Genomic DNA, 27626 nt, shown 5'->3' with positions numbered 1-27626 from the left:
ACTCATTTGTAAAGGGCAACATTACTAACTAGATAACTCTGCTCTTAAGGAATCATACTTTTCTGTGTCAAATAATTTTTATTAATGTAAAACCATTTGCAGACTATCAGAAGTATATGTGTATATATAGGTATATAAACATATATACATATATATGCAAACATTCATACACAAAACCATACAGCTTTTAAACTCTTGTTTTAAAGCTATTATTTTATGAAGAGCCATAATAATAAAGACCTGGATTCTAAGTCCTTTCTGCTCTCATAGTTTGAATAAGCTTTTATCTCAATAATAGTATAGGAATCATTAACTAGTCTGTAATATTTATTGAACAAAAATATATCAAATTCTCAGGCAGTGTGAGGCAGATTTAAAAAAGGGAAAATTCTTCTGAAAGATCCTTGAACACATCAGCTCAAAACTTAAAATACTGTGACCTTACCAGTTAATTCTATTTGTTATATAATATCTTTGATTAGATTCTCTGTAGAAAAAAGTTCAAGTGTTTGTTGTAAACATTTAAAATACTCTTCTATATGGAGCACACATACATAAATAAAACACATAATGAGGAAGTTGTGCATTCATCCAGCAAACCAGTATTGAACATAGGCTATGTCCAAGGGTCTGTGCTAAGCACAGAGAAGAGATAAAAAAGACAAATGAAGTGAAATAATTCCTGCAATTGTAAAACACTCAGAAATGTAAAAGATTATTATGTGATTATTATAAATATTTATTCTGCCCCTAAAGAGCATTAAGATTAGTTTATATTCAAAGACCTAGTAACTAGTGGTGAAATCATTTTTAATTTTCATATTGTGATAAATGAAGTTTTCAGTAAAAAGTATTAGAGAATCTCTTCAAAGTTTTCTAGCAACCATGTGTAAATAGAATGATAATTAGTAGTCTTCTCTTTCCCAGGTAATTATTTGGCTTCAGTTTTTCCATTAATGCTAAAGGAAATTTCTTATTCCCTTTTAGTATTCTTATTTTAATATAAATTATTATGTTATTTTTATAGATTATGACAATATATGGTCTTGTGGAGAAAAGATTTTATATAAAACAAGCATTTCAATGCTTTTAAAATGGGATGTTTTGTCCCCCTCTTTAGACCCACCTGGGCCACCTTCTTGCCCACAAGTTAAAGATAAAACAAAGTCGAGTATCTCACTAGCATGGAAACCTCCAGCCAAAGATGGCGGTAGTCCAATCAAAGGATACATTGTAGAAATGCAAGAAGAAGGAACTACAGATTGGAAAAGAGTCAATGAACCAGATAAACTTCTTACTACCTGTGAATGTGTGGTGCCTAATCTGAAAGAACTCAGAAAGTATAGGTTCAGAGTGAAAGCTGTCAATGAAGCTGGTGAATCTGAACCAAGTGACACTACTGGAGAGATCCCTGCCACTGATATTCAAGGTATGAATCCTTATTCACTTATGTATTCATCTCTGATCATATGTGAAATTGATTAATCTCCTGAAAAAACGTCAATTACCTTTTTGAGAAATGCCAACTAAATCTATTTATATTGTTCATGGCATTGCAGAGGAACCAGAGGTTTTCATTGACATTGGAGCACAAGATTGTCTGGTTTGTAAAGCTGGCACACAGATTAGAATCCCTGCTGTCATCAAGGGACGTCCAACACCAAAATCTTCTTGGGAATTTGACGGAAAGGCAAAGAAGGCAATGAAGGTAAGGAAATTACAATTCTCCTGTCTCCTATTGAATCACTAGTAGTATTTATGCTACAACTCTCTTCTTTTCCACTAGGATGGAGTTCATGACATACCTGAAGATGCACAGGTAAAAACAAATAATAATTGAAATAATTCATGATGTGGTTGACTTTATAGTACTGTTGTTATTTTATTTAATGTATCACTACTATCTTCTTTGTACAGTTGGAGACTGCTGAAAACTCATCTATAATCATTATTCCAGAATGTAAACGATCTCATTCAGGCAAATACAGCATCACAGCCAAGAATAAAGCAGGACAGAAGACTGCAAATTGCAGAGTTAAAGTCATGGGTAAGAAAAACTTTAAAAGTTACTACAAAATAAAAAAAATGGCAGGGGGCAGGGGTGAGAAATGGCCCAAACAATGTATGTGCATATGAATAAATAAATGAAAACTATTTACTATATATATATATATATATATATATATATATATATATATATATATATAAAGAATGGCTAATGGAGTAGCTCAAATGATGGAGCACCTGCCTGTCAAGCCTAGGACCTTAAGTTTAAATTATAAATATCTAAGAAAGATTTCATATTGTGATTTCATATTGAGTTGGATTTCATATTGAATTTCATATTGGATTTTATATTGAATCCAACAGATGTACCAGGCGCACCCAAAGATTTGAAAGTCAGTGATGTCACAAGGGGTAGTTGCAGACTTTCATGGAAAATACCAGATGATGATGGGGGAGACAGAATTAAAGGCTATGTTATTGAGAAAAAGACTATTGATGGAAAAGCCTGGACTAAAGTCAATCCAAACTGTGGAAGCACCTCATTTGTCGTGCCTGATCTCATCGCTGAACAGCAATATTTCTTCCGGGTGCGAGCAGAAAATCGTTTTGGTATTGGCCCACCTGTGGAAACCATTCAGAGGACCACAGCCAGAGATCCAATATGTAAGCTTTTAATTCTAAGTTTAAAACATCTTCTCCAAATTGAACTATATTTTCAAAACAATGCTTAAGGCTTCCTATAACTATTTTCACAGATCCTCCAGATCCCCCTATTAAACTCAAGATTGGCCTTATAACAAAGAACACAGTACACCTGTCCTGGAAACCTCCAAAGAATGATGGAGGTTCCCCAGTCACCCACTATATTGTTGAGTGCCTTGAGTGGGACCCTACTGGGAAAAAGAAAGAAGCATGGAGACAGTGCAATAGGCGTGATGTGGAAGAACTAGAATTTACCGTTGAAGACCTCAAAGAGGGCGGGGAATATGAATTCAGAGTCAAAGCTGTCAATGCTGCAGGAGTCAGCAAACCCTCAGCTACAGTTGGCCCTGTGATTGTCAAAGACCAAACATGTAAGTACCAACAGATTGACAAAGAATTTCCTCTCTATGCCAACCTTCATAAATATTTAATAACAGTCCAACATAAAGAGACAGTATATATGTACATCAGAAAGCTCCATGGGGTGAGTGTACAAATGCGCACATTATTTAGTTGCTTAGTCCCTCAACTTGGACAGAATTATCAAATTTCCTTAAGTGTTACCCTCCTCTCGTTAAAGGAGATGAGTTTTGTAATTTCCTTACCATAATTTTCTCCATGGCAAGCTCTCTTATGCATCGGAAGTTAAGGTAGTTCTTCCACATGCTCCTCAAACAAGGCAGAAAGTAACCAGTTATTTGCTTAGCAACTGCTGAAACTCATGTAATTTTCACAAGGAAGTCTTTTTCTCTATTTGAGAAAAATCTGTATCACTTTTAATAGATAAAATATATATAAAAATATGGTTAAAAACTCTTCCTCTAACTGCTGAGATCATCACTATTGCTGTGTATTTGTTCAGTTCATTTTCTAAGTGTAAGAGGGTTGTAGTTCCTGCTCTCCTTACACACTCTTATACAAATTTGGGGAAAATTGCTTTGCTTCTACTAGCAGTTATATTTCTTATGATGAGAATTCACCTTAGAGTGAATATTGTGGATTCCTTCATAACTCTACAAAACATTAAAGGACATGTCATGATAGAACTCCTATGATCTTCTTCACTCCTCCCTGCCCTTTTGTCAGAATATGCACATGTATAATGATGTCATATAAGAGAGAGGTAATGGCTATGTGTAGCCACATATAGATCTAACCAAGGATGCTAATTACCTGTACCCATTCCCCATACTAGTACAACAGTGTTAAAGACAGGCCCATTGTTTTATATTAGATTGGACTACAAAGTCTGACTGTAGTAGATTCCACTTTCTATCCTTTAGCGTTTTTTGTTCCTAATGATAATTTTTGTTGTTGCTGTTACTCTAGGCCCACCATCAATTGAGCTAAAAGAATTCATGGAGGTTGAAGAAGGAACTGATGTTAACATTGTGGCTAAAATTAAAGGAGTGCCATTCCCAACACTCACCTGGTTTAAAGCTCCTCCAAAGAAGCCTGATAACAAAGAACCTGTTGTCTACGACACCCATGTCAACAAACTGGTGGTAGATGACACTTGCACTTTAGTTATTCCCCAGTCTCGCAGGAGTGACACTGCCTTATATAGCATCACAGCTGTAAATAACCTGGGAACAGCATCAAAGGAGATGAGACTGAACGTCCTTGGTAAATATTGCACAGTTTGGTTAAATACATGGTTTGCTGTCCATAAATAATATTTGACTTTAAAATTACCTGACTAATAAAATGTTCCCTCTTCTTAGGTCGTCCTGGTCCTCCAGTAGGACCCATAAAGTTTGAATCTATTTCAGCAGATCAAATGACATTATCTTGGCTTCCACCTAAAGATGATGGTGGGTCTAAGATTACAAATTATGTAATTGAGAAAAGAGAAGCTAACAGGAAGACATGGGTACGTGTCTCTAGTGAACCAAAAGAGTGCATGTACACAGTTCCCAAATTGCTAGAAGGTCATGAATATGTATTCCGAATCATGGCCCAGAATAAATATGGCATTGGCGAGCCACTTGACAGTGAACCTGAAACAGCACGAAACCTTTTCTGTAAGTAGGAATTTTTTTAATACAAAATAATTCTGATCTGGTTTTTTTATATAATTTCTAATAATGTGTGGTTTTGTTTTTGTTTTTCACAGCCGTCCCTGGAGCACCAGATAAACCAACAGTTAGCAGTGTGACACGTAACTCTATGACTGTCAACTGGGAAGAACCAGAATATGATGGAGGCTCTCCTGTGACTGGATACTGGCTAGAAATGAAAGACACCACTTCAAAGAGATGGAAGAGAGTTAACCGAGATCCTATCAAAGCCATGACTCTGGGTGTTTCTTATAAAGTGACGGGTCTCATTGAAGGCTCTGACTATCAGTTCCGGGTGTATGCAATCAATGCTGCTGGTGTGGGCCCAGCAAGTCTTCCATCAGATCCAGTGACTGCTAGAGATCCAGTTGGTAAGCCATGAAAACATGTTTGATATTAATTTTCAAAAGTGCTATGGAAAATTCAAGAATGCTGATATACACCGGTTCTTTTCAGCTCCTCCTGGCCCTCCATTTCCCAAAGTGACAGACTGGACTAAATCATCTGTGGACTTAGAATGGTCTCCTCCATTAAAAGATGGTGGATCCAAAGTAACTGGATACATTGTCGAATACAAGGAAGAAGGAAAAGAAGAATGGGAAAAGGTAGATAAAATTTTGCTCTAACTAAAAATGTAGTAGTTACTCTTAATCACACTAACTTCTATCTATGCTTTTGGATTATGAAAAATAATTATTTCAGAAAAAATGATCATAACTAATAATCCAGGTATCTGTTAATGTAAAAAGTTAATCAGATTGGTGGTAGAGGATAGAGAGAAGCCAAACAATGGGTAGCAAAATAGATTGGGAAGAGTAAGTTCTAGTGTTCTATAGCACAGTAGGGTGACTATAGTTTGCAATAATTTATGACATATTTAACAAACTACAATAGAAGAATTTGAAAATACCCAACACAAAGAAATGATTAATGTTTCAGAAGATGGAACTTACTTATCACCCTGATTTGATTACATACATGTATGAATGAACTAACATTAAGTCTCATAAATGTGTTCAATTATAATGTGTCAATTAAAAATAAAAATAAATGATACAAAGTTAATTCATGTTAGTAACTTTTGTTATAAACCCTATAAAGGTGGAATAAATGAACAGTGCCTTTTTTTCAATCATTTGCCATGTAATTCCAGGCAAATTATTCTTTCCAGTAATGCCTATAATATCTGATCCTGAAAACCTAAACCAGCAATAAATTTTCTGAAGAGAGTAAATAGACTCCTGATTTTATTTTAGAATGTTACTCAAGGAAAGAATGACAAGAAACTATTCTAATTATAAAATGCTTGCTATTTATCCCTAGGGTAAAGATAAAGAAGTAAGAGGAACAAAACTTGTTGTGACAGGATTAAAAGAAGGAGCATTCTATAAATTCAGAGTAAGAGCAGTCAACATCGCTGGCATTGGAGAACCTGGAGAAGTCACAGATATAATTGAAATGAAAGACAGAATTGGTAATTATCCATACTTCTGCTAGTACATCAATATTTATGTTTCATATTAGAAAACAAGTGACATTTGCCATTTCCAATTGCTTCCCAGTTTTACCTGACCTTGAGCTAGATGCTAGTGTCAGAGACAGAATCGTGGTCCATGCTGGAGGAGTGATCCGAATCATTGCATATGTGTCTGGGAAGCCTCCTCCAACTGTCACCTGGAACATGAATGAAAGAGCCTTACCTCAAGAAGCCACTATTGAGACCACAGCTATTAGCTCATCCATGGTCATCAAGAACTGCCAGAGGAACCACCAAGGTGTCTATTCTCTTCTCGCCAAAAACGAAGGAGGAGAAAGAAAGAAGACAATTATTGTTGATGTATTAGGTAAAAACTTTAGATTTATCTGTGTGACTTTTTAAGTCAGCATTTTAATTACATCCACAACAAAGCCATGTTGTAATAAAACTGTTATGAACATCTTGAAAAACAAGAAAACTCATCCACAACCCATTGTCCATTTTAGAATTTAAAAAATTTCCTCTTTGCTTTTTTATTCCATGCCATATTTGTATTATTCATTCCTAATGTACATGAAGTTTTGTATGCTTCTTTTTTATATGGCATGTCACCATAACACCTACTATGTTACTATATAGTTTTCATAAACAAAACCTTCCTGCAAATGTACGTGAATGTTTTAACAATTTGCCAGTGATGACCATTTTCATATCCTGTTTGCTAATGAGCATAATAATACAAAAATCCCTTTGTGGGTTCCAATACTCTAATCAAAGGGAAGCATCATATTTAGTTATCAATATTGCATGTCTAGTCACTGAACATAGAGTTGAATTCCACAAGGCTTTTCCATCCCTTTCATTGGCTACTTTCAGTAATTTGCTAAGAAAGTGAAGCCCTCTCATTCAGAACTCATGATCCTAGCTACAGTGATACTCCAGATAGCCAAAACCACTATGTAACAATAGTCCTCTATTAACATAAGTAATATAAAAATGGCAGAAGGAAAAATATTTCATTCAGCAATAGTGCTACTTTGAGAACTGTTGCATTTCCACATTACAATTTCAACTTCTCAAAGTCATTTGGAGATTTGGGACTTCCTGTACTGTTCATTGATGCACTGGCACCCAAGAAAAAACATCTCTCCTTCTTTCCCCTTGAAACATGACACAAAAAGTAATCATGCCTCTCCTGAAGCTCCCTCCATCTGAAATCATTTTATTTCCTCAGCTTTTATTAAAACTGTGGCAGCCAATAACTGTTGTAAACCTACTTCATTAAAAAATATAGTTGAGTTGATCATGATGGCATGTGCCTCTCATCCCAAATATGTGGGAGGTTAATACAAGAGGATCCTGAATTTGAGGCCAGCCTAAGCAATACAGTGATATCTTGACTCAAAAAGTATACATGGCTGAATATAGATAGGAGGAGAAAACCAACTTAATTAATACAAACAAAACCTTTCTTCATAGCCACATTTTGTCTCCATTTTAAAAACAAAGGGTAACACATGTTGAGCATTGTAGTTCATTGAAGACAAATGGCTTGAAATCTTTTGCTTTTATTACCAGATGTGCCAGGTCCTGTTGGAATACCATTCCTATCTGACAACCTAACCAATGACTCCTGCAAACTGACATGGTTTTCTCCAGAAGATGATGGAGGCTCTCCAATCACTAACTATGTCATTGAAAAACGAGAAGCTGACCGCAGAGCATGGACTCCAGTGACATACACAGTCACCCGACAAAATGCTACTGTCCAGGGTCTTATTCAAGGAAAAGCCTACTTCTTCCGAATTGCAGCTGAAAATAGTATTGGCATGGGCCCATTTGTTGAGACAACAAATGCCCTTGTCATCAGAGATCCAATAAGTAAGTACAATTTAAATCAAGTGTATGTTCAATAACATTTTACTTGTTTAATAAAGGACTATGATGACAAAATATAAATATATATGTATATATGCTATACATTTTACTTGACAAGCATTAGGCAACTACTATATGATTTCATAGTATTTGACTAGTGATTGTGAACGAGATTGAAGAATATGCATGATTCATCAAATTCCTTCCACATATACTACACTGATTTTTTTTTTAATTTCCCACTCAATGGCATAAGTAGAAACTGAGTTATTTTCCTAACTCTTATACTTCCAACTCTGGGGACTTCTCCTAAATTATTTTGTCTCAGTGATCCCCTATTTCCTCATCTATCAATTGACGAAATTTGATTGGGTTGAGTCCTTTTTAGCTCTAATATTTCTAAGATGAGATAGCTTTTGCTACTTATTGAAGCAGATAGTTTAATCTTTAAATGTAATCCTTAGGAAGGAGTATTTACTACATTCTTAATATGACACTTTTTTCACTGTAATTATACTTGCAGCTGTACCTGAGCGTCCTGAAGACCTGGAAGTCAAAGAAGTTACTAAAAGTACTGTAACATTAACTTGGAATCCTCCTAAGTATGACGGTGGATCAGAAATTATTAACTATGTCCTAGAAAGCCGGCTTATTGGAACTGAGAAGTTCCACAAAGTTACAAATGACAACTTGCTTAGCAGAAAATACACAGTTAAAGGCTTAAAAGAAGGTGATACTTATGAGTATCGTGTCAGTGCTGTCAATATTGTTGGACAAGGCAAGCCATCATTTTGCACCAAGCCAATCACTTGCAAGGATGAGCTGTGTATGTATCTGTTATAGTTTATAATTTGAAAACTTGAACATTTGTAGACTCTCCTTAAGATATTGGTGAAAATGACTTATCTTTATATATTTTAGCTCCCCCAACACTTGACCTTGACTTCAGAGATAAGCTCACAGTCCGCATTGGTGAAGCTTTTGCTCTCACTGGCCGTTACTCAGGCAAACCAAAGCCTAAGGTCAGCTGGTTCAAAGATGAAGCTGATGTGCTAGAAGATGATCGCACTCATATAAAGACCACTCCAACAACACTTGCTCTAGAGAAAATAAAGGCCAAACGTTCAGACTCTGGAAAATACTGTGTAGTTGTGGAGAATAGTACAGGCTCCAGGAAAGGTTTCTGTCAAGTTAATGTTGTGGGTAAGTATTATTTAGTAATAATAATAGACCTTCTGTCTCTTCAAAATCAGGAGTGGAAATAACATTTGGTGCTATGATTTTTTTTTTTTTTTTTTTTTTTTTTGCAGACCGTCCTGGACCACCAGTAGGACCTGTCATTTTTGATGAGGTAACCAAAGAATACATGGTCATCTCTTGGAAGCCACCTTTAGATGATGGAGGAAGTGAAATTACCAATTACATTATTGAAAAGAAAGAGTTGGGTAAAGACGTTTGGATGCCCGTGACATCTGCCAGTGCTAAGACAACATGCAAAGTTCCAAAATTGCTTGAAGGAAAAGATTATATTTTCCGGATACATGCTGAAAACCTCTATGGAATAAGTGATCCTCTGGTGTCTGATTCAATGAAAGCCAAAGATCGTTTCAGTATGTATTATATTTCTTTTGGGTGATTCAGTGCTTGACATAGTTAATGGGAAGAATTAATTTCTAACACATTTTGCTAACATTTGTTATAGGGGTTCCTGATGCACCTGATCAGCCAATAGTTACAGAAGTCACTAAAGACTCTGCTTTAGTAACCTGGAACAAGCCAAATGATGGAGGAAAGCCCATCACGAACTATATCCTGGAAAAGAGGGAAACTATGTCTAAACGATGGGTTAGAGTAACCAAAGAGCCTATCCACCCATACACCAAATTTAGGGTTCCTGATCTTCTAGAAGGATGTCAGTATGAATTCCGGGTTGCGGCAGAAAATGAAATTGGTATTGGAGATCCAAGTCCACCATCCAAACCAGTCTTTGCTAGAGATCCAATTGGTATAGTACTGAACCATTCATTCCATTTTCTTATTATCAAACTTTTTTTTCAACTACATCCTAAGTCCTTTTTGTTTTCTTTTTTTATTATGTAGCCAAACCAAGTCCACCTGTTAACCCTGAAGCAATTGATACAACATGTAATTCAGTTGATCTAACTTGGCAGCCACCACGTCATGATGGTGGGAGCAAGATACTGGGTTATATTGTTGAATACCAGAAAGTTGGAGACGAAGAGTGGAGAAGAGACAATCACACTCCTGAGTCATGTCCTGAAACTAAATATAAAGTCACTGGTCTCCGAGATGGTCAAACTTATAAGTTCCGAGTGATAGCCGTCAATGAAGCTGGTGAATCAGATCCAGCTCATGTTCCAGAGCCAGTCCTAGTTAAAGACCGACTTGGTGAGTAAAATGCTTCCATCTGCATTTGTAAGGGAAATGGGTGTCTGATTACACATATTATAATTATAATTATACATTATAATTAATTGTAATATATATTAATGAACCAAATCTGAATGAACTGTTCTCTTTATTCTAGAACCCCCTGAGTTGATTCTTGATGCCAATATGGCAAGAGAACAACACATTAAAGTTGGTGATACTCTAAGACTTAGTGCCATCATCAAAGGAGTGCCATTCCCAAAAGTAACCTGGAAAAAAGAAGACAGAGAGGCTCCAACTAAAGCACGAATTGATGTTACTCCAGTTGGTAGCAAGCTTGAAATTCGTAATGCTGCCCATGAAGATGGTGGAATTTATTCCTTAACAGTGGAGAATCCAGCTGGTTCAAAAACTGTCTCAGTAAAAGTACTTGTATTAGGTAAGAATTTTAATACTTTGGTCATTAAAATAAATTTTGATGCATATTTTGCTCTTTTCTGAATTAAATAATTTATATAACTATTATTTAACAATTTTCAGATAAACCTGGGCCACCTAGAGATCTGGAAGTCAGTGAAATTAGGAAAGATTCTTGTTACCTTACTTGGAAAGAACCACTGGATGATGGTGGTTCTGTTGTGACAAATTACGTGGTTGAGAGGAAAGATGTTGCCAGTGCCCAGTGGTCCTCTCTTTCAACTACATTGAAGAAAAAGAGTCACATGGCTAAACACCTTACTGAGGGCAATCAATATCTCTTCCGAGTAGCTGCTGAGAACCAATACGGACGTGGTCCTTTTGTTGAAACACCTAAACCCATCAAGGCTCTGGATCCTCTCCGTGAGTTGCTTTCTTTGAATACAAAAGTACTGTTTGACTATCTTTGGAAATATTACTTATTCATCATAATTTTTTTTTAAAGATCCCCCAGGGCCACCCAAGGACCTACACCACGTAGACGTTGACAAGACTGAAGTCTCCCTTGTTTGGAATAAGCCAGATCGTGATGGTGGTTCTCCAATCACTGGATATTTGGTGGAATATCAAGAAGAAGGTGCCCAAGACTGGATTAAGTTCAAGACTGTGAAAAACTTAGAGTGTGTTGTTACAGGACTACAACAAGGGAAGACCTATAGATTCCGTGTAAAAGCAGAAAATATTGTGGGTCTTGGTCTCCCGGATACAACTATCCCAATAGAATGTCAAGAAAAACTAGGTAATTTTTTGGATTGGCATTATTATTCTATTTCTTCTCTAAATTTCTCATATTGTGAAAGTCAAAATCTAATTTCTTCATATTTACTTTCCAGTGCCTCCATCTGTGGAACTCGATGTGAAGTTAATTGAAGGACTGGTGGTAAAAGCTGGAACTACAGTCAGATTCCCTGCTATCATAAGAGGTGTACCTATTCCCACTGCAAAGTGGACAACTGATGGGAGTGAGATTAAAACAGATGAGCACTACACAGTCGAGACTGACAACTTCTCATCAGTACTTACCATTAAGAACTGCTTAAGGAAAGACACTGGGGAATATCAAATCACAGTTTCCAATGCAGCTGGTAGCAAAACAGTACCCGTACATCTTACTGTCCTTGATGTGCCTGGTCCACCGACAGGTCCTATTAATATTCTGGATGTTACTCCTGAATACATGACTATCTCATGGCAGCCACCTAAGGATGATGGAGGAAGCCCTGTGATAAATTATATTGTCGAGAAACAAGACACAAGGAAAGATACATGGGGTGTTGTCTCTTCAGGAAGCAGTAAACTGAAGTTGAAAATCCCACATCTGCAAAAGGGCTGTGAATACATTTTCCGAGTCAGAGCAGAGAATAAGATGGGTGTTGGTCCTCCCCTTGACTCCATACCTACTGTTGCTAAACATAAGTTTAGTCCTCCATCTCCTCCTGGAAAACCAGTGGTTACTGACATTACTGAAAATGCTGCAACAGTATCCTGGACCCTGCCAAAGTCCGATGGTGGCAGTCCAATAACTGGTTACTATGTGGAACGTCGAGAAGTAACTGGCAAATGGGTCAGGGTCAACAAAACTCCTATCGCTGACCTGAAGTTCAGAGTGACTGGACTGTTTGAGGGAAACACATATGAGTTTAGAGTTTTTGCTGAAAATCTTGCAGGACTAAGTAATCCATCCCCAAGTTCTGACCCAATAAAAGCTTGCCGGCCCATCAAACCACCTGGACCACCTATTAATCCTAAACTGAAAGACAAAACCAAAGAATCAGCTGACCTAGTGTGGACAAAGCCTCTCAGCGATGGTGGTAGCCCCATTCTAGGATATGTAGTGGAATGTCAGAAACCTGGCACGGCACAATGGAACAGGATTAATAAAGACGAACTCATTAGGCAGTGTGCCTTTAGGGTACCTGGACTAATTGAGGGAAATGAGTATAGATTCCGTATAAAGGCAGCCAATATTGTGGGTGAGGGAGAACCAAGAGAGCTAGCAGAATCTGTGATTGCAAAAGATATCCTTCATCCTCCAGAAGTAGAACTTGATGTTACTTGTCGTGATGTTATTACTGTGAGAGTTGGCCAAACTATCCGCATTCTTGCTCGAGTCAAAGGCAGACCCGAACCAGACATAACTTGGTCTAAGGAAGGCAAAGTATTAGCCCGGGATAAGCGGGTTGACCTAATTCATGATCTACCTCGTGTTGAGTTACAAATTAAGGAAGCTGTTAGAGCTGATCATGGCAAGTACATTATCTCAGCTAAGAACAGCAGTGGACATGCCCAAGGTTCAGCCATTGTTAATGTCCTTGATAGACCTGGGCCTTGCCAGAATTTGAAGGTTAGTAATGTAACCAAAGAGAACTGTACAATTTCTTGGGAAAACCCACTAGATAATGGTGGCTCAGAGATAACAAATTTCATAGTGGAATATCGTAAACCAAACCAGAAAGGTTGGTCAATTGTTGCTTCAGATGTCACCAAGAGATTGATCAAGGCCAACCTTTTAGCCAACAATGAGTACTATTTCCGAGTTTGTGCAGAGAATAAAGTAGGCATTGGGCCAACCATTGAAACAAAAACTCCAATTCTAGCTATTAACCCTATTGACAGACCAGGTGAGCCTGAAAACCTTCATATTGCAGATAAAGGAAAGACTTTTGTTTATCTAAAGTGGCGGCGGCCTGACTATGATGGTGGCAGCCCAAATCTATCATATCATGTTGAGAGGAGGCTGAAGGGCTCTGCTGACTGGGAAAGAGTGCATAAAGGAAGCATTAAGGAAACCCACTACATGGTTGACAAATGTGTTGAAAACCAGATTTATGAGTTCAGAGTACAAACAAAGAATGAGGGTGGAGAAAGTGATTGGGTAAAGACAGAGGAAGTTGTTGTGAAGGAAGACTTACAGAAGCCAGTACTTGATCTGAAATTAAGTGGGGTACTAACTGTCAAAGCAGGGGACACCATTAGACTTGAGGCAGGTGTTAGAGGCAAACCCTTCCCAGAGGTTACATGGACCAAGGACAAAGATGCTACAGATTTAACAAGATCGCCAAGGGTCAAGATTGATACCAGTACAGATTCATCTAAATTCACTCTTACTAAAGCAAAGAGAAGTGATGGTGGTAAATATGTAATTACAGCAACAAACACAGCTGGCAGTTTTGTCGCCTATGCCACTGTCAATGTTTTGGATAAGCCTGGTCCTGTAAGAAATCTGAAAATTACTGATGTATCCAATGATAGGTGTACTATTTGCTGGGATCCACCAGAAGATGATGGCGGCTGTGAAATTCAAAATTATATTCTAGAAAAATGTGAAAGCAAGCGTATGGTTTGGTCTACCTATTCTGCTAATGTCCTGACGCCCGGTACTACAGTAACACGTCTCATAGAAGGAAATGAGTATATTTTCAGAGTCCGTGCAGAAAATAAAATAGGCACTGGGCCTCCAACAGAAAGCAAACCAGTCATAGCAAAAACCAAGTATGATAGACCTGGTCGTCCTGATCCACCAGAAGTCACTAAAGTTAGTAAAGAAGAGATGACTGTGGTTTGGAATCCACCTGAATATGATGGTGGGAAGTCTATCACAGGGTACTTTTTGGAGAAAAAGGAAAAACACGCAGTCCGATGGGTACCCGTTAACAAGAGTGCGATCCCTGAGAGACGTCTCAAAGTACAGAATCTCCTCCCAGGACATGAATATCAGTTCCGTGTCAAGGCAGAAAATGAAATTGGAGTTGGGGAACCAAGCTTACCATCAAGACCAGTGGTGGCAAAAGACCCCATAGGTAGGATGTTCTTATTTTTTCTGACATTATACCAATTCTTAATATCAAGCATACAAGTATTAGATAAACAAGCTAATCTATAATATCAAAACTTTATTTTAGCCAGTATTTCAGAAAAAATGTTTACCAAATCACCAAAAACATGCAAATATGGTAGATTCTAATTTTTATGAAGGAAAAATGAGGTCTCAGTAATCAAGAAATTGAATGACCTATTTTTGATTAAGGACTGACTACATAAAAATATACATTTAAATATCACTAGTAGTAATCATGTGTACAATTTATTTTTGTATAATTTATTTTCAGAACCACCTGGTCCACCAACTAACTTCAAAGTGGTTGATACAACCAAAAATTCTATAACTCTTGGGTGGGGAAAACCAGTCTATGATGGTGGCGCACCAATAATTGGATATGTTGTGGAAATGAGACCAAAAATAGCAGATGCATCACCTGATGAAGGCTGGAAAAGGTGCAATGCTGCAGCACAACTTGTTCGCATGGAATTTACTGTTACCAGTTTGGATGAAAACCAGGAATATGAGTTCAGAGTGTGTGCCCAAAACCAAGTTGGCATTGGGCGCCCTGCAGAACTAAAGGAAGCTATCAAACCTAAAGAAATCCTTGGTGAGACCCTCCTTTAATGCTTAATTCACTCACACTTCATTTGTCATGTGATTTCCCCATGTTATAAATGCCAACTAATGACCTTAATGATATTTGCAGAGCCTCCGGAGATTGATTTGGATGCCAGCATGAGAAAACTGGTCATCGTGAGAGCAGGATGCCCTATTCGACTATTTGCAATAGTGAGAGGGCGACCAGCCCCCAAAGTCACTTGGCGAAAAGTGGGTATTGATAATGTGGTCAGAAAAGGACAAGTTGATCTGGTTGACACAATGGCCTTCCTTGTCATCCCAAATTCTACCCGTGATGACTCAGGAAAATATTCCTTGACCCTTGTGAACCCAGCAGGAGAAAAGGCTGTATTTGTGAACGTCAGAGTACTAGGTGAGTGGCCTAAAAGCTTCTCTCTTCCCCTCCAAAAACAAATTAGTAAGGATACTGATGAGACATGTATATCTGATTCTGTGGCTCTTTACAGATACTCCTGGACCTGTGTCTAATTTAAAAGTTTCAGATGTCACAAAAACATCATGTCATGTGTCCTGGGCCCCACCTGAAAATGATGGTGGGAGCCAAGTGACACATTATATTGTGGAGAAACGTGAGTCAGAGAGAAAGACATGGTCAATAGTTACACCAGAAGTTAAGAAAACGAGCTTCCACGTAACCAATCTTGTCCCTGGGAATGAGTATTTCTTCAGAGTAACTGCTGTCAATGAGTATGGCCCTGGCGTTCCAACAGACATCCCCAAACCAGTGCTTGCATCTGATCCTCTAAGTAAGTAATCTCCATTCTTCTTCCCTTTAACTCCAGTCCCATATTTTAGCAAGGTCAGGATACCAATACAATTTTAATCCACCACCGGAAGGAATTTAATTTGGAGAAATCCTAAGAGTGCAATAAATATATAACTCACTCAGAAAAGACTTTTTGTTTAGGCTCATTTATGCTTTTTACTTTCAACATTCTAAACTACAGGAATTTGCTTAGGTTACCTGGATAATTTTCAAAATTGTGTTTTCTTCTAGGTGAGCCAGATCCCCCAAGAAAACTAGAAGTGACTGAAATGACAAAGAACAGTGCCACATTAGCCTGGTTACCTCCCCTGCGTGACGGAGGCGCTAAAATTGATGGCTATATCATTAGTTACAGAGAAGACGACCAGCCAGCAGATCGCTGGACAGAGTACTCAGTGGTGAAAGATCTCAGCCTTGTTGTTACTGGCTTAAAGGAAGGAAAGAAATATAAATTTAGAGTAGCAGCCAGAAATGCTGTTGGTGTTAGCTTGCCAAGAGAAGCTGAAGGAGTATATGAAGCCAAAGAGCAACTGTGTAAGTAGTCATTGCTTCATTTATATCATGTGAGAAAATTTTATTAGGATTTTCTTTGACTATGTGGACTTGCTCTCTAAGAAATCTAGTTACAGAAATACTTAAAAAATAGTAGAGAACATTGCTTTTCAAACACTTGGTTCCACAACACTAGTAAATAAACTTGGAATCATGACACTGTATACATACACAGATAACTAAAGTTAAGTTTCTTTAAGCAATATCTGTCCTTATGGATGCTGCATCTGATATTTTCTGTTATATTTTGTTCCTTTTGAAAATATTGGCTATAATGCAAATATTAATTTGAATCCACTAATAGTATGCAACCCACAATTTGATGAACACCAAAATAGCCCCCCACCACAAAAGTTTTAAATGCTAACTCCAATTAACGTATTTTCATTTTCCTTTTAGTGCCACCAAAGATCCTTATGCCAGAGCAAATTACTATTAAAGCTGGAAAGAAACTCCGAGTTGAAGCCCATGTGTATGGAAAGCCTCATCCCGTCTGTAAATGGAAGAAAGGAGAAGATGAAGTTGTCACATCCAGCCACCTGGCAGTACACAAAGCAGACAGTTCTTCAATTCTGATCATAAAAGATGTTACTAGGAAAGACAGTGGTTACTACAGCCTCACAGCTGAGAACAGTTCTGGAACAGACACTCAGAAAATCAAAGTTATAGTCATGGGTATGTTAAGCATGAGACAAATGGCCACTGAAAGATGAAGGTGAGAAATGTCTTTTCTTATTAAATCCATGTTCTTGTTTTTCCTTTGGTTCATGCAGATGCTCCTGGGCCCCCTCAGCCCCCGTTTGACATTGCTGACATAGACGCTGATGCTTGCTCCCTATCCTGGCACATCCCTCTGGAGGACGGAGGCAGTAACATCACCAATTACATAGTGGAGAAGTGTGATGTAAGCCGAGGAGACTGGGTCACAGCTCTCGCTTCGGTCACAAAAACTTCCTGCAGAGTTGGAAAGCTGATTCCAGGCCAAGAGTATATCTTCCGTGTCCGTGCTGAAAACCGATTTGGCATTTCAGAGCCTCTTACATCTCCAAAGATGCTTGCTAAGTTCCCATTTGGTATGTGTTTTTCAGGGAGGAAAAAAAAATATGTTTTCATTCTTGACTTAAAGCAGACACTCACATTTCCCTTATCTTCATCCTCAGGTGTTCCTAGCGAGCCAAGGAATGCACGAGTCACTAAGGTCAACAAAGACTGCATATTTGTTGCATGGGACAGACCAGATAGTGATGGAGGGAGCCCCATTACTGGTTACCTGATAGAACGCAAAGAAAGAAACAGTTTGCTCTGGGTGAAAGCTAATGATTCTGCTGTCCGGTCAACTGAATTTCCTTGTGCTGGCCTTGTAGAAGGTCTGGAGTACTCGTTCAGAATCTATGCCCTAAACAAAGCTGGATCCAGCCCACCCAGCAAACCAACAGAATATGTAACTGCAAGAATGCCAGTCGGTAAATATTTTTTAAATCTTGGAACTTCTGAAGATTGCAACTTCCCTCCAAGAATTGGTCCTAACACTTACCATGAAAATGTACTACATATAACTCTCTTGTGAGCATACAGAAAGCACTCAAAAGTGCATACTGGTTGGATGATTGTTAAAATGGAATGGCTGCCATCCCGTTGAGCTTGTAGATTAGCAATAGGGTGATGCGGTGAGCAGTTTAAACTTCTGCTAGTAAGATAAATGCTAAGAATATTTCTTTTGGTTTTAGATCCTCCTGGGAAACCTGAAGTTGTTGATGTCACCAAGAATTCTGCATCCCTCATCTGGGCCCGTCCCAAACATGATGGAGGCAGCAAAATTATTGGCTATTTTGTAGAAGCTTGCAAACTTCCTGGTGATAAGTGGGTTCGGTGCAACACCACACCTCACCAGATCCCCCGGGAGGAGTACACAGCTACTGGCCTAGAAGAGAATGCTCAGTATCAATTTAGAGCAATTGCCAAGACTGCAGTGAACATTAGCCAGCCTTCTGAACCTTCTGACCCGGTGACTATCCTCGCAGAAAATGGTAAGATTCTGTCTTGCATTATAGGCAAAGATGTACAGCATTTGTGATATTTATTTCTCCTAACAAAACAACTAATTCTAAAAGGAATCTGAGAAGTAAAGAGGATGGAAGCTACATATGTACATATGAAGACAGCATAATGAAACCCACCAAACACTGCTTGAAAAAAGGATAAAGAGGGAGAGGGGGGATGGAAATATAATGGAGGAGGTGAATTTGTTTAAGGAACACTGTACACATGTATGGAATTATGAAGTCCTTGTACTACTATATATGATAATTCAAAAATAAAATTTTTAAATTTAAAAACTTAAGCACAATTTTAAAAACTAAGTCTAACCTGTGGGGTAAAGGAAATTCAATTAAATGATAAGTACTCTGTATATAACACTAAAAAATATGATTAAGAAGACTCTTAACATGCTGAACTAAAAAGCAGGATACAAAACTGAGGACTGCATAATTTCAACAGAAAGATGACAAAAGAACACATTAAAATACTGATAATGAAAAATAAGGGGCATTGCAATTATGGGAATTTACTTTCTTCTTTATATTTTCAGCATTGTTAAATTTCTACATTAAATCTGTGTTACTTTTATAACAAATATGTCACTTTTAAAAATCCTGTTCTTGGTGGTTACAAGAGGGTTAGGATAGGGAGATGAAGAAGGGAAAGATGTCAGTCAAAAGGCTAAAAGTTTCAAGAGAAATAAATCTTGGTGATCTGCACAGAACAGTGACCATAGTTGATAATATCTCAAAATTGCTAAGAGAGTAGATTTTGGGGGGTGGGGGTACTGGATTTTGAACTCAGGGCCTCACGCTTGCTAGGCAGGTACTCTACCACTTGACCCATGCCACCAGCCTGAGAGTAAATTTTAAATGTTCTCACACAACATGAGGTGATGGATATATTAATTAGTTTGATTTAATCATTCCACAATGTATACATATACTAAAACATCACATTATACCCGATAAATATAATTGTCTACTAGAAATAAGAATCTCATTCTTGAAAAAGACAAAACATGAATTTTAACTATTATCAATAAAATCATATAATTTAATTTTACATATATTATTTCTTTCCAGTTCCTCCGAGGATAGACCTAAGTGTGGCTATGAAATCTTTGCTCACTGTGAAAGCTGGAACTAATGTTTGCTTGGATGCTACTGTCTTTGGTAAACCAATGCCAACAGTTTCTTGGAAGAAAGATGGCACACCCATAAAACCAGCAGAAGGCATAAAGATGGCCATGCAGCGGAACCTGTGCACCTTAGAGCTATTCAGTGTAAATCGAAAGGACTCGGGAGACTATACCATTACTGCCGAAAATTCAAGCGGTTCCAAATCAGCCACCATTAAGCTTCAAGTATTAGGTAACTAACACACTTAATTGGCATTTTACTTTGATTAATAGGATGTAAATAAGATTTACAAAGTAATATGTTAAAAAAAAAAGCACAGAATTAATCTTATCACAGAACAAGACTGTTTCAGGGTTAAAAAGAGTATTAGAGATCACACATTCCAGTTACTTAAGTTTACACAGATCCTGAAAAATTAAGTGACATCCAAGGTCATACAGGAAGTTAGTAATACAGACACTGTGCCATTGTTTCCATACTTCTATTCTCATTCTCCTGTTAGTGAAAGACTTCACTTTTCTTCCTCATTCTTTCAGATAAGCCAGGTCCTCCTGCATCTGTTAAAATCAACAAAATGTATGCAGATCGTGCATTGCTTTCTTGGGAACCTCCTCTTGAAGATGGTGGCTCAGAAATCACCAACTATATTATAGACAAACGTGAAACAAGCAGGCCCAACTGGGCTCAAGTCTCTGCTACTGTGCCCATTACCAGCTGCAGTGTGGAGAAACTTATAGAGGGCCATGAATATCAGTTCCGTATCTGTGCTGAAAACAAATATGGAGTGGGTGATCCCATCTTCACCGAACCAGCAATTGCTAAAAACCCATATGGTAGGAGCATTTTCCTATAGTTTTTCCTTTTCCTTTTAAAATATCTCCATTTAGCTTGGGAGCTTAACTTTATAATCAATCTCTGCAGACCCACCTGGACGTTGTGATCCTCCTGTTATCAGCAACATAACCAAAGACCACATGACAGTCAGCTGGAAACCCCCAGCAGATGATGGCGGCTCCCCCATCACTGGATATTTGGTTGAAAAGCGGGAAACTCAGGCAGTTAACTGGACTAAAGTCAACAGAAAACCTGTCATAGAAAGAACAATAAAAGCAACAGGTCTCCAAGAAGGCACTGAATATGAGTTCCGAGTTACAGCTATCAATAAAGCTGGACCAGGCAAACCCAGTGACGCATCCAAAGCTGCTTATGCTCAGGATCCTCTGTGTACGTCTTCATCAAAGAGTTCCATCACCTGTGCTATCATCAGCATTAGTAAGGAAGGAATGAAGTTTTAATTAAAACCTTCTATTATTATTTATCCACAGATCCTCCCGGCCCGCCAGCTTTCCCTAAAGTGTATGATACAACCCGTAGTTCCGTGAGTCTATCTTGGGGCAAGCCAGCCTTTGATGGTGGTAGTCCTATCATTGGTTATCTTGTTGAAGTAAAAAGAGCTGACTCTGATCACTGGGTGAGGTGCAATTTACCAGAGAAGCTACAGAAAACCCGCTTTGAGGTTACTGGCCTGATGGAAGACACAGAATATCAGTTCCGTGTGTATGCCGTTAACAAGATAGGATACAGTGACCCCAGTGATGTGCCAGATAAGCACTGCCCCAAGGACATCTTAAGTAAGTATTGCCAGGAGAAATGTATAGGGCTTTAAATCTCATTAATCATATTTAGAGGGAGAATAGAACTCTGTTCTGTAGACTTATTTTATTTTCAAGCTTGTTACTCCAGGGGTACATTTTAGAAGAGCTGGATTTGTACTTCATGCTATTTTATAACAAGACAAACAGAATACAGGTGATTTGTGATTTTGAAAACCTCATATATACATGACAGTTTCATGTCTTCAAAGGAATATAGAATATAGGAATGTTTTTCTGAGAATAGATAGGGTTTTTTGTTTTTTTTTTCTTTTTTTTTTTCATTTTTCTTTTATTATTCATATGTGCATACAAGGCTTGGTTTATTTCTCCCCCCTGCCCCCACCCCCTCCCTTACCACCCACTCCACCCCCTCCCGCTCCCCCCCTCAATACCCAGCAGAAACTATTTTGCCCTTATCTCTAATTTTGTTGTAGAGAGAGTATAAGCAATAATAGGAAGGAACAAGGGGTTTTGCTGGTTGAGGTAAGGATAGCTATACAGGGCATTGACTCACATTGATTTCCTGTGCGTGGGTGTTACCTTCTAGGTTAATTCTTTTTAATCTAACCTTTTCTCTAGTTCCTGGTCCCCTTTTCCTATTGGCCTCAGTTGCTTTAAGGTATCTGCTTTAGTTTCTCTGCATTAAGGGCAACAAATGCTAGCTAGTTTTTTAGGTGTCTTACCTATCCTCACCCCTCCCTTGTGTGCTCTAGCTTTTATCATGTGCTCATTGTCCAATCCCCTTGTTGTGTTTGCCCTTGATCTAATGTCCACATATGAGGGAGAACATACGATTTTTGGTCTTTTGAGCCAGGCTAACCTCACTCAGAATGATGTTCTCCAATTCCATCCATTTACCAGCGAATGATAACATTTCGTTCTTCTTCATGGCTGCATAAAATTCCATTGTGTATAGATACCACATTTTCTTAATCCATTCGTCTGTGCTGGGGCATCTTGGCTGTTTCCATAACTTGGCTATTGTGAATAGTGCCGCAATAAACATGGATGCGCAGGTGCCTCTGGAGTAACAGTCTTTTGGGTATATCCCCAAGAGTGGTATTGCTGGATCAAATGGTAGATCGATGTCCAGCTTTTTAAGTAGCCTCCAAATTTTTTTCCAGAGTGGTTGTACTAGTCTACATTCCCACCAACAGTGTAAGAGGGTTCCTTTTTCCCCGCATCCTCGCCAACACCTGTTGTTGGTGGTGTTGCTGATGATGGCTATTCTAACAGGGGTGAGGTGGAATCTTAGTGTGGTTTTAATTTGCATTTCCTTTATTGCTAGAGATGGTGAGCATTTTTTCATGTGTTTTCTGGCCATTTGAATTTCTTCTTTGGGTTTTTTTTTTTTAACTAAGTAATGAGCTATTCATCATTCTGATTTTTATTTACTATTCCAATCCACACTGTCCCCAACAATGTAATTGCCAAGCTCTCCATTTTAAATTTCCTTCTCCCTATTTCTTCTGTTCACTTATTCTCCATACTGTTTTCCTCTTTTTAAAAATTACTTGGCATTATATTAAACCACTACGTATTTTTCTTCTTGCAATGAAATAATAAAGAGATCCAGAGTATATTACAAAGTACCTTCATGAGTATAAGAAAGAAAAGACAACAATGTGGAGGGGGGCCAACGACCATCACCTAGGATGCTTGCAAGTAAGTAGGGTTCATGAGAAGAGAGCCTACACATCCTCCAACGAATGCTTGGTTGAGCCTAAAACATACTGAAAAGATCAACAATTGGTACAGAATATTGAATTTGTTCTCAGGATTACATTAAGGATTTTTAAATAACAAGAAATAGGTTTGAGAAAGGAAATAGTTTAGGAATAATAAGGCCAGTCCTTATAAATACATTTGACCATTAAACTTTTTGTTACTTTAACTTTCTTCATCCCGAAATTAAATAGTTCCACCTGAGGGAGAACTTGATGCTGACTTAAGGAAAACGCTCATATTACGTGCTGGAGTTACAATGAGACTCTATGTACCAGTAAAAGGACGCCCACCTCCAAAGATTACTTGGTCTAAACCAAATGTCAACCTAAGAGAAAGGATTGGACTGGACATAAAATCAACTGACTTTGACACTTTCTTGCGCTGTGAAAACGTGAATAAATATGATGCAGGAAAATATATATTAACCCTGGAGAACAGCTGTGGTAAAAAGGAATACACCATTGTAGTGAAAGTGCTTGGTAAGTCTATTTGGAAAATGAAAAAAGAATCAGGTGTGTTTAAACTATCATTTATGTAGTTTTTACATGTTCATTTCTATTTGCCCACTTCTCACCCAGATACTCCTGGGCCACCTGTCAATGTGACTGTCAAGGAAATATCCAAAGACTCTGCCTATGTTACCTGGGATCCTCCCATCATTGATGGTGGAAGCCCCATCATTAACTATGTGGTAGAAAAACGTGATGCAGAAAGGAAGTCCTGGTCTACAGTGACAACTGAGTGCTCGAAAACGAGCTTCAGAGTATCTAATTTGGAAGAGGGAAAATCCTACTTCTTCAGAGTGTTTGCTGAAAATGAGTATGGCATTGGTGATCCAGGTGAAACACGTGATGCTGTCAAAGCTTCTGGTGAGCAAATGAATTATCACCCCATCATGCTGAGTGACATCCTCCCTAGTTATCTGGGACTTAGACTTATCATTTCTCCTTTGCTCTAGAAACCCCTGGGCCAGTTGTGGACCTGAAAGTGTTGTCTGTAACGAAGTCATCTTGTACCATTGGCTGGAAAAAACCTCACAGCGATGGTGGAAGTCGAATTACTGGATATGTAGTTGATTTCCTGACTGAAGAAAATAAGTGGCAGCGAGTTATGAGATCACTAAACCTACGGTACTCCACAAAAGATTTGAATGAAGGGAAGGAATACACCTTCAGAGTGAGCGCTGAGAATGAAAATGGAGAAGGAACCCCAAGTGAAATCACTGTTGTGGCAAAGGATGATGTTGGTGAGCCTCTCCCCATCCATCTCTATTTCCTTTGTGTCATCAGAAGTGCATGCTTGATCCCTATTCACTAGTATATCCAAAGAAAAAAAAACAGAAAAATGCCTTTAAAAATGATAATGATCTGAGTTTAATTGCATAGTCTTAAAAAATAACAATAACTTATCTCTGCTGTTTTACAGTGGCTCCTGATCTTGACTTAAAGGATCTACCTGATTTGTGCTACTTGGCTAAGGAAAACAGCAACTTCCGTCTTAAGATCCCCATAAAGGGCAAGCCAGTGCCATCAGTATCCTGGAAGAAAGGGGAAGATCCTCTAGCAACTGACACAAGAGTCAGTGTTGAGTCGTCTGCAGTCAACACAACTCTTGTAGTGTATGATTGCCAAAAATCTGACGCTGGAAAATACACAATCACACTTAAGAATGTTGCTGGCACCAAGGAAGGAACTCTTTCCATAAAAGTTGTTGGCAAGCCTGGCATCCCCACTGGACCAATCAAATTTGATGAAGTCACAGCAGAAGCCATGACCTTAAAGTGGGGTCCTCCAAAGGATGATGGGGGTTCTGAAATCACCAACTATGTCCTAGAGAAAAGAGATTCTGTAAACAACAAGTGGGTAACATGTGCGTCAGCTGTCCAGAAAACCACCTTTAGAGTAACCAGACTTCATGAGGGTATGGAATACACCTTCAGGGTCAGTGCTGAAAATAAATATGGTGTAGGAGAAGGCCTGAAATCGGAGCCAATTGTTGCTAAACATCCATTTGGTAAGCTTCTCAAAGTCAGACAACACAAAGCAAAACATGACTTTATGAAGGTTCTTTATTATAAATCTTGCATTATTTACTTTTTTTCTAGATGTGCCTGATGCTCCTCCACCTCCCAATATTGTGGATGTCAGACATGATTCAGTATCTCTAACTTGGACTGATCCCAGAAAAACTGGTGGCTCTCCAATTACAGGTAAGTATATCAATAGTCACTCCAAATATTTCCCTAAAAAATGAATATATGCTATTTATAGAACTATCTTCAGGTACAATAATGTACTTTTCCTTAAGTACATATGGCTAGTGTTCAATTTCATCAAAAGCCTCCTAATATAACAGTGGTAAAGAAAATCTTTATCAATAATCATATCTATTTTTCTCAACAGGAGGAACATAATTATGCATATTCCAATAGAAAAAAAATGGCACTGTGCCTAGATAATAAAAGTATAGATAGCAAGAATGGTTACCTGTTCAATATATTCTTATGTAAATAATTTAGGCAAAAACATTTATACATTTTATATACATGTATATATATATATGTATACTTTTTTATCTGAATTGATACAACCATGGATCATTTGCAGGGTATCATATCGAGTTCAAGGAAAGAAACAGCCTCTTGTGGAAGAGAGCTAACAAGACTCCTATAAGAATGAAAGACTTTAAAGTGACAGGATTAACTGAAGGTCTTGAATATGAATTCCGAGTTATGGCAATCAATTTAGCAGGAGTGGGCAAACCAAGCCTGCCATCAGAGCCAGTTGTGGCACTTGATCCAATTGGTAAGTCATTATACAAAGAAGAACCAGGAAGTATGTGCGACATGAAGCAAACACAGGTATTTGTTTGACTGGTTTTGTTTTTGTTTTAGATCCTCCTGGAAAACCTGAGGTTATTAATGTTACAAGGAATTCAGTGACTCTCATATGGACTGAACCAAAATATGATGGTGGTCATAAGTTAACTGGATATATAGTAGAGAAGCGGGATCTACCTTCTAAGACTTGGATGAAAGCCAACCACATCAATGTTCCAGATTGTGCCTTTACTGTAACTGACCTTGTTGAGGGTGGAAAATATGAATTCAGAATTAGAGCAAAGAATACAGCAGGTGCCATCAGTGCTCCATCAGAAAGTACAGGAACCATTATTTGCAAGGATGAATATGGTAGGCCAATTTTACTTTTTACTCAATTAAAAGATAGCAAATTAAGCCTCCTTTCTTTTCTAATGAAGATTTTTTTTTTCTTTGCAGAGGCACCAACCATTGTCCTTGATCCCACAATTAAAGATGGACTAACAGTTAAGGCAGGGGACACCATTGTTCTAAGTGCCATTAGCATTCTTGGCAAACCTCTTCCAAAGTCAAGTTGGTCCAGGGCAGGAAAAGATGTTAGACCATCAGATATTGTTCAGATAAGTTCAACCCCAACATCTTCTATGCTTACGATCAAGTATTCAACTAGAAAAGATGCTGGTGAATACACCATCACTGCTACCAATCCTTTTGGTACAAAGGAAGAACATGTAAAGGTAACAGTCCTTGATGTACCTGGTCCCCCAGGTCCTATTGAAATTAGCAACGTTTCTAGTGAAAAAGCAACACTTACATGGACACCTCCCTTGGAAGATGGTGGGTCACCAATTAAGTCCTATGTTCTTGAAAAGAGAGAAACCAGTCGACTTTTATGGACAGTGGTCTCTGAAGATATTCAGTCTTGCAGGCATGTGGTAACCAAACTTATCCAAGGAAATGAGTACCTGTTCCGTGTCTCAGCTGTAAACCATTATGGCAAGGGAGAACCTGTACAGTCTGAACCTGTCAAAATGATAGACAGATTTGGTATGTACAGCATGTGAGGGAATTGACATTAATCATTTATAGCAGCATTTAGAAAATCACGGATTTCTCACAAGTTTGCTTCCTTTATAGGTCCTCCTGGCCCTCCTGGAAAACCAGAGATATCAAATGTCACTAAGAACACTGCCACTGTCAGTTGGAAAAGACCAACTGATGATGGTGGCAGTGAGATCACAGGATACCATGTAGAAAGGAGAGAAAAGAAAGGTTTGCGATGGGTGAGAGCAACGAAGACACCAGTTTCTGATCTCAGATGCAAAGTAACAGGACTACAAGAAGGAAACACCTATGAATTCCGTGTCAGTGCAGAAAACAGAGCAGGAATTGGTCCACCCAGTGATGCTTCCAATTTTGTTCTGATGAAAGATGCAGCATGTTAGTATTTTTCTACACTGTTCTTTTAGGA

The 27626-nt window shown here is 38.3% G+C and overlaps 1 protein-coding gene across 2 annotated transcripts in view; it reads left to right on the top strand.

The window, feature by feature from the left end:
• Ttn (titin) overlaps positions 1-27626 on the top strand; it is a 270679-nt gene that overhangs the window by 193445 nt on the left and 49608 nt on the right. For both annotated transcript variants that reach the window (XM_074071183.1, XM_074071182.1), the window contains 43 exons: positions 1121-1429; positions 1560-1708; positions 1787-1819; positions 1918-2047; positions 2371-2670; positions 2763-3080; positions 4039-4335; positions 4434-4733; positions 4826-5140; positions 5226-5374; positions 6093-6243; positions 6332-6613; positions 7825-8127; positions 8648-8950; positions 9046-9327; positions 9435-9734; positions 9827-10129; positions 10225-10533; positions 10673-10954; positions 11056-11355; positions 11438-11731; positions 11826-14792; positions 15102-15422; positions 15522-15806; positions 15901-16200; positions 16452-16754; positions 17172-17447; positions 17546-17845; positions 17933-18235; positions 18500-18799; positions 19898-20185; positions 20491-20787; positions 20876-21178; positions 21280-21585; positions 23529-23816; positions 23916-24206; positions 24296-24583; positions 24763-25350; positions 25442-25546; positions 25944-26141; positions 26231-26527; positions 26615-27202; positions 27293-27595. In XM_074071183.1, the coding sequence (XP_073927284.1) occupies positions 1121-1429; positions 1560-1708; positions 1787-1819; positions 1918-2047; positions 2371-2670; positions 2763-3080; positions 4039-4335; positions 4434-4733; positions 4826-5140; positions 5226-5374; positions 6093-6243; positions 6332-6613; positions 7825-8127; positions 8648-8950; positions 9046-9327; positions 9435-9734; positions 9827-10129; positions 10225-10533; positions 10673-10954; positions 11056-11355; positions 11438-11731; positions 11826-14792; positions 15102-15422; positions 15522-15806; positions 15901-16200; positions 16452-16754; positions 17172-17447; positions 17546-17845; positions 17933-18235; positions 18500-18799; positions 19898-20185; positions 20491-20787; positions 20876-21178; positions 21280-21585; positions 23529-23816; positions 23916-24206; positions 24296-24583; positions 24763-25350; positions 25442-25546; positions 25944-26141; positions 26231-26527; positions 26615-27202; positions 27293-27595 (14904 nt within the window). The remainder of the gene's footprint in view (positions 1-1120; positions 1430-1559; positions 1709-1786; positions 1820-1917; positions 2048-2370; positions 2671-2762; positions 3081-4038; positions 4336-4433; positions 4734-4825; positions 5141-5225; positions 5375-6092; positions 6244-6331; positions 6614-7824; positions 8128-8647; positions 8951-9045; positions 9328-9434; positions 9735-9826; positions 10130-10224; positions 10534-10672; positions 10955-11055; positions 11356-11437; positions 11732-11825; positions 14793-15101; positions 15423-15521; positions 15807-15900; positions 16201-16451; positions 16755-17171; positions 17448-17545; positions 17846-17932; positions 18236-18499; positions 18800-19897; positions 20186-20490; positions 20788-20875; positions 21179-21279; positions 21586-23528; positions 23817-23915; positions 24207-24295; positions 24584-24762; positions 25351-25441; positions 25547-25943; positions 26142-26230; positions 26528-26614; positions 27203-27292; positions 27596-27626) is intronic.

The sequence above is a fragment of the Castor canadensis genome, chromosome 4 (genome assembly GCF_047511655.1).
Source record: "Castor canadensis chromosome 4, mCasCan1.hap1v2, whole genome shotgun sequence".
In the NCBI taxonomy this organism is placed as follows: Eukaryota; Metazoa; Chordata; class Mammalia; order Rodentia; family Castoridae; genus Castor; species Castor canadensis.
The sequence above is the reverse complement of the archived record's forward strand: the minus strand, read 5'-3'. Positions and strand labels throughout refer to the sequence as shown.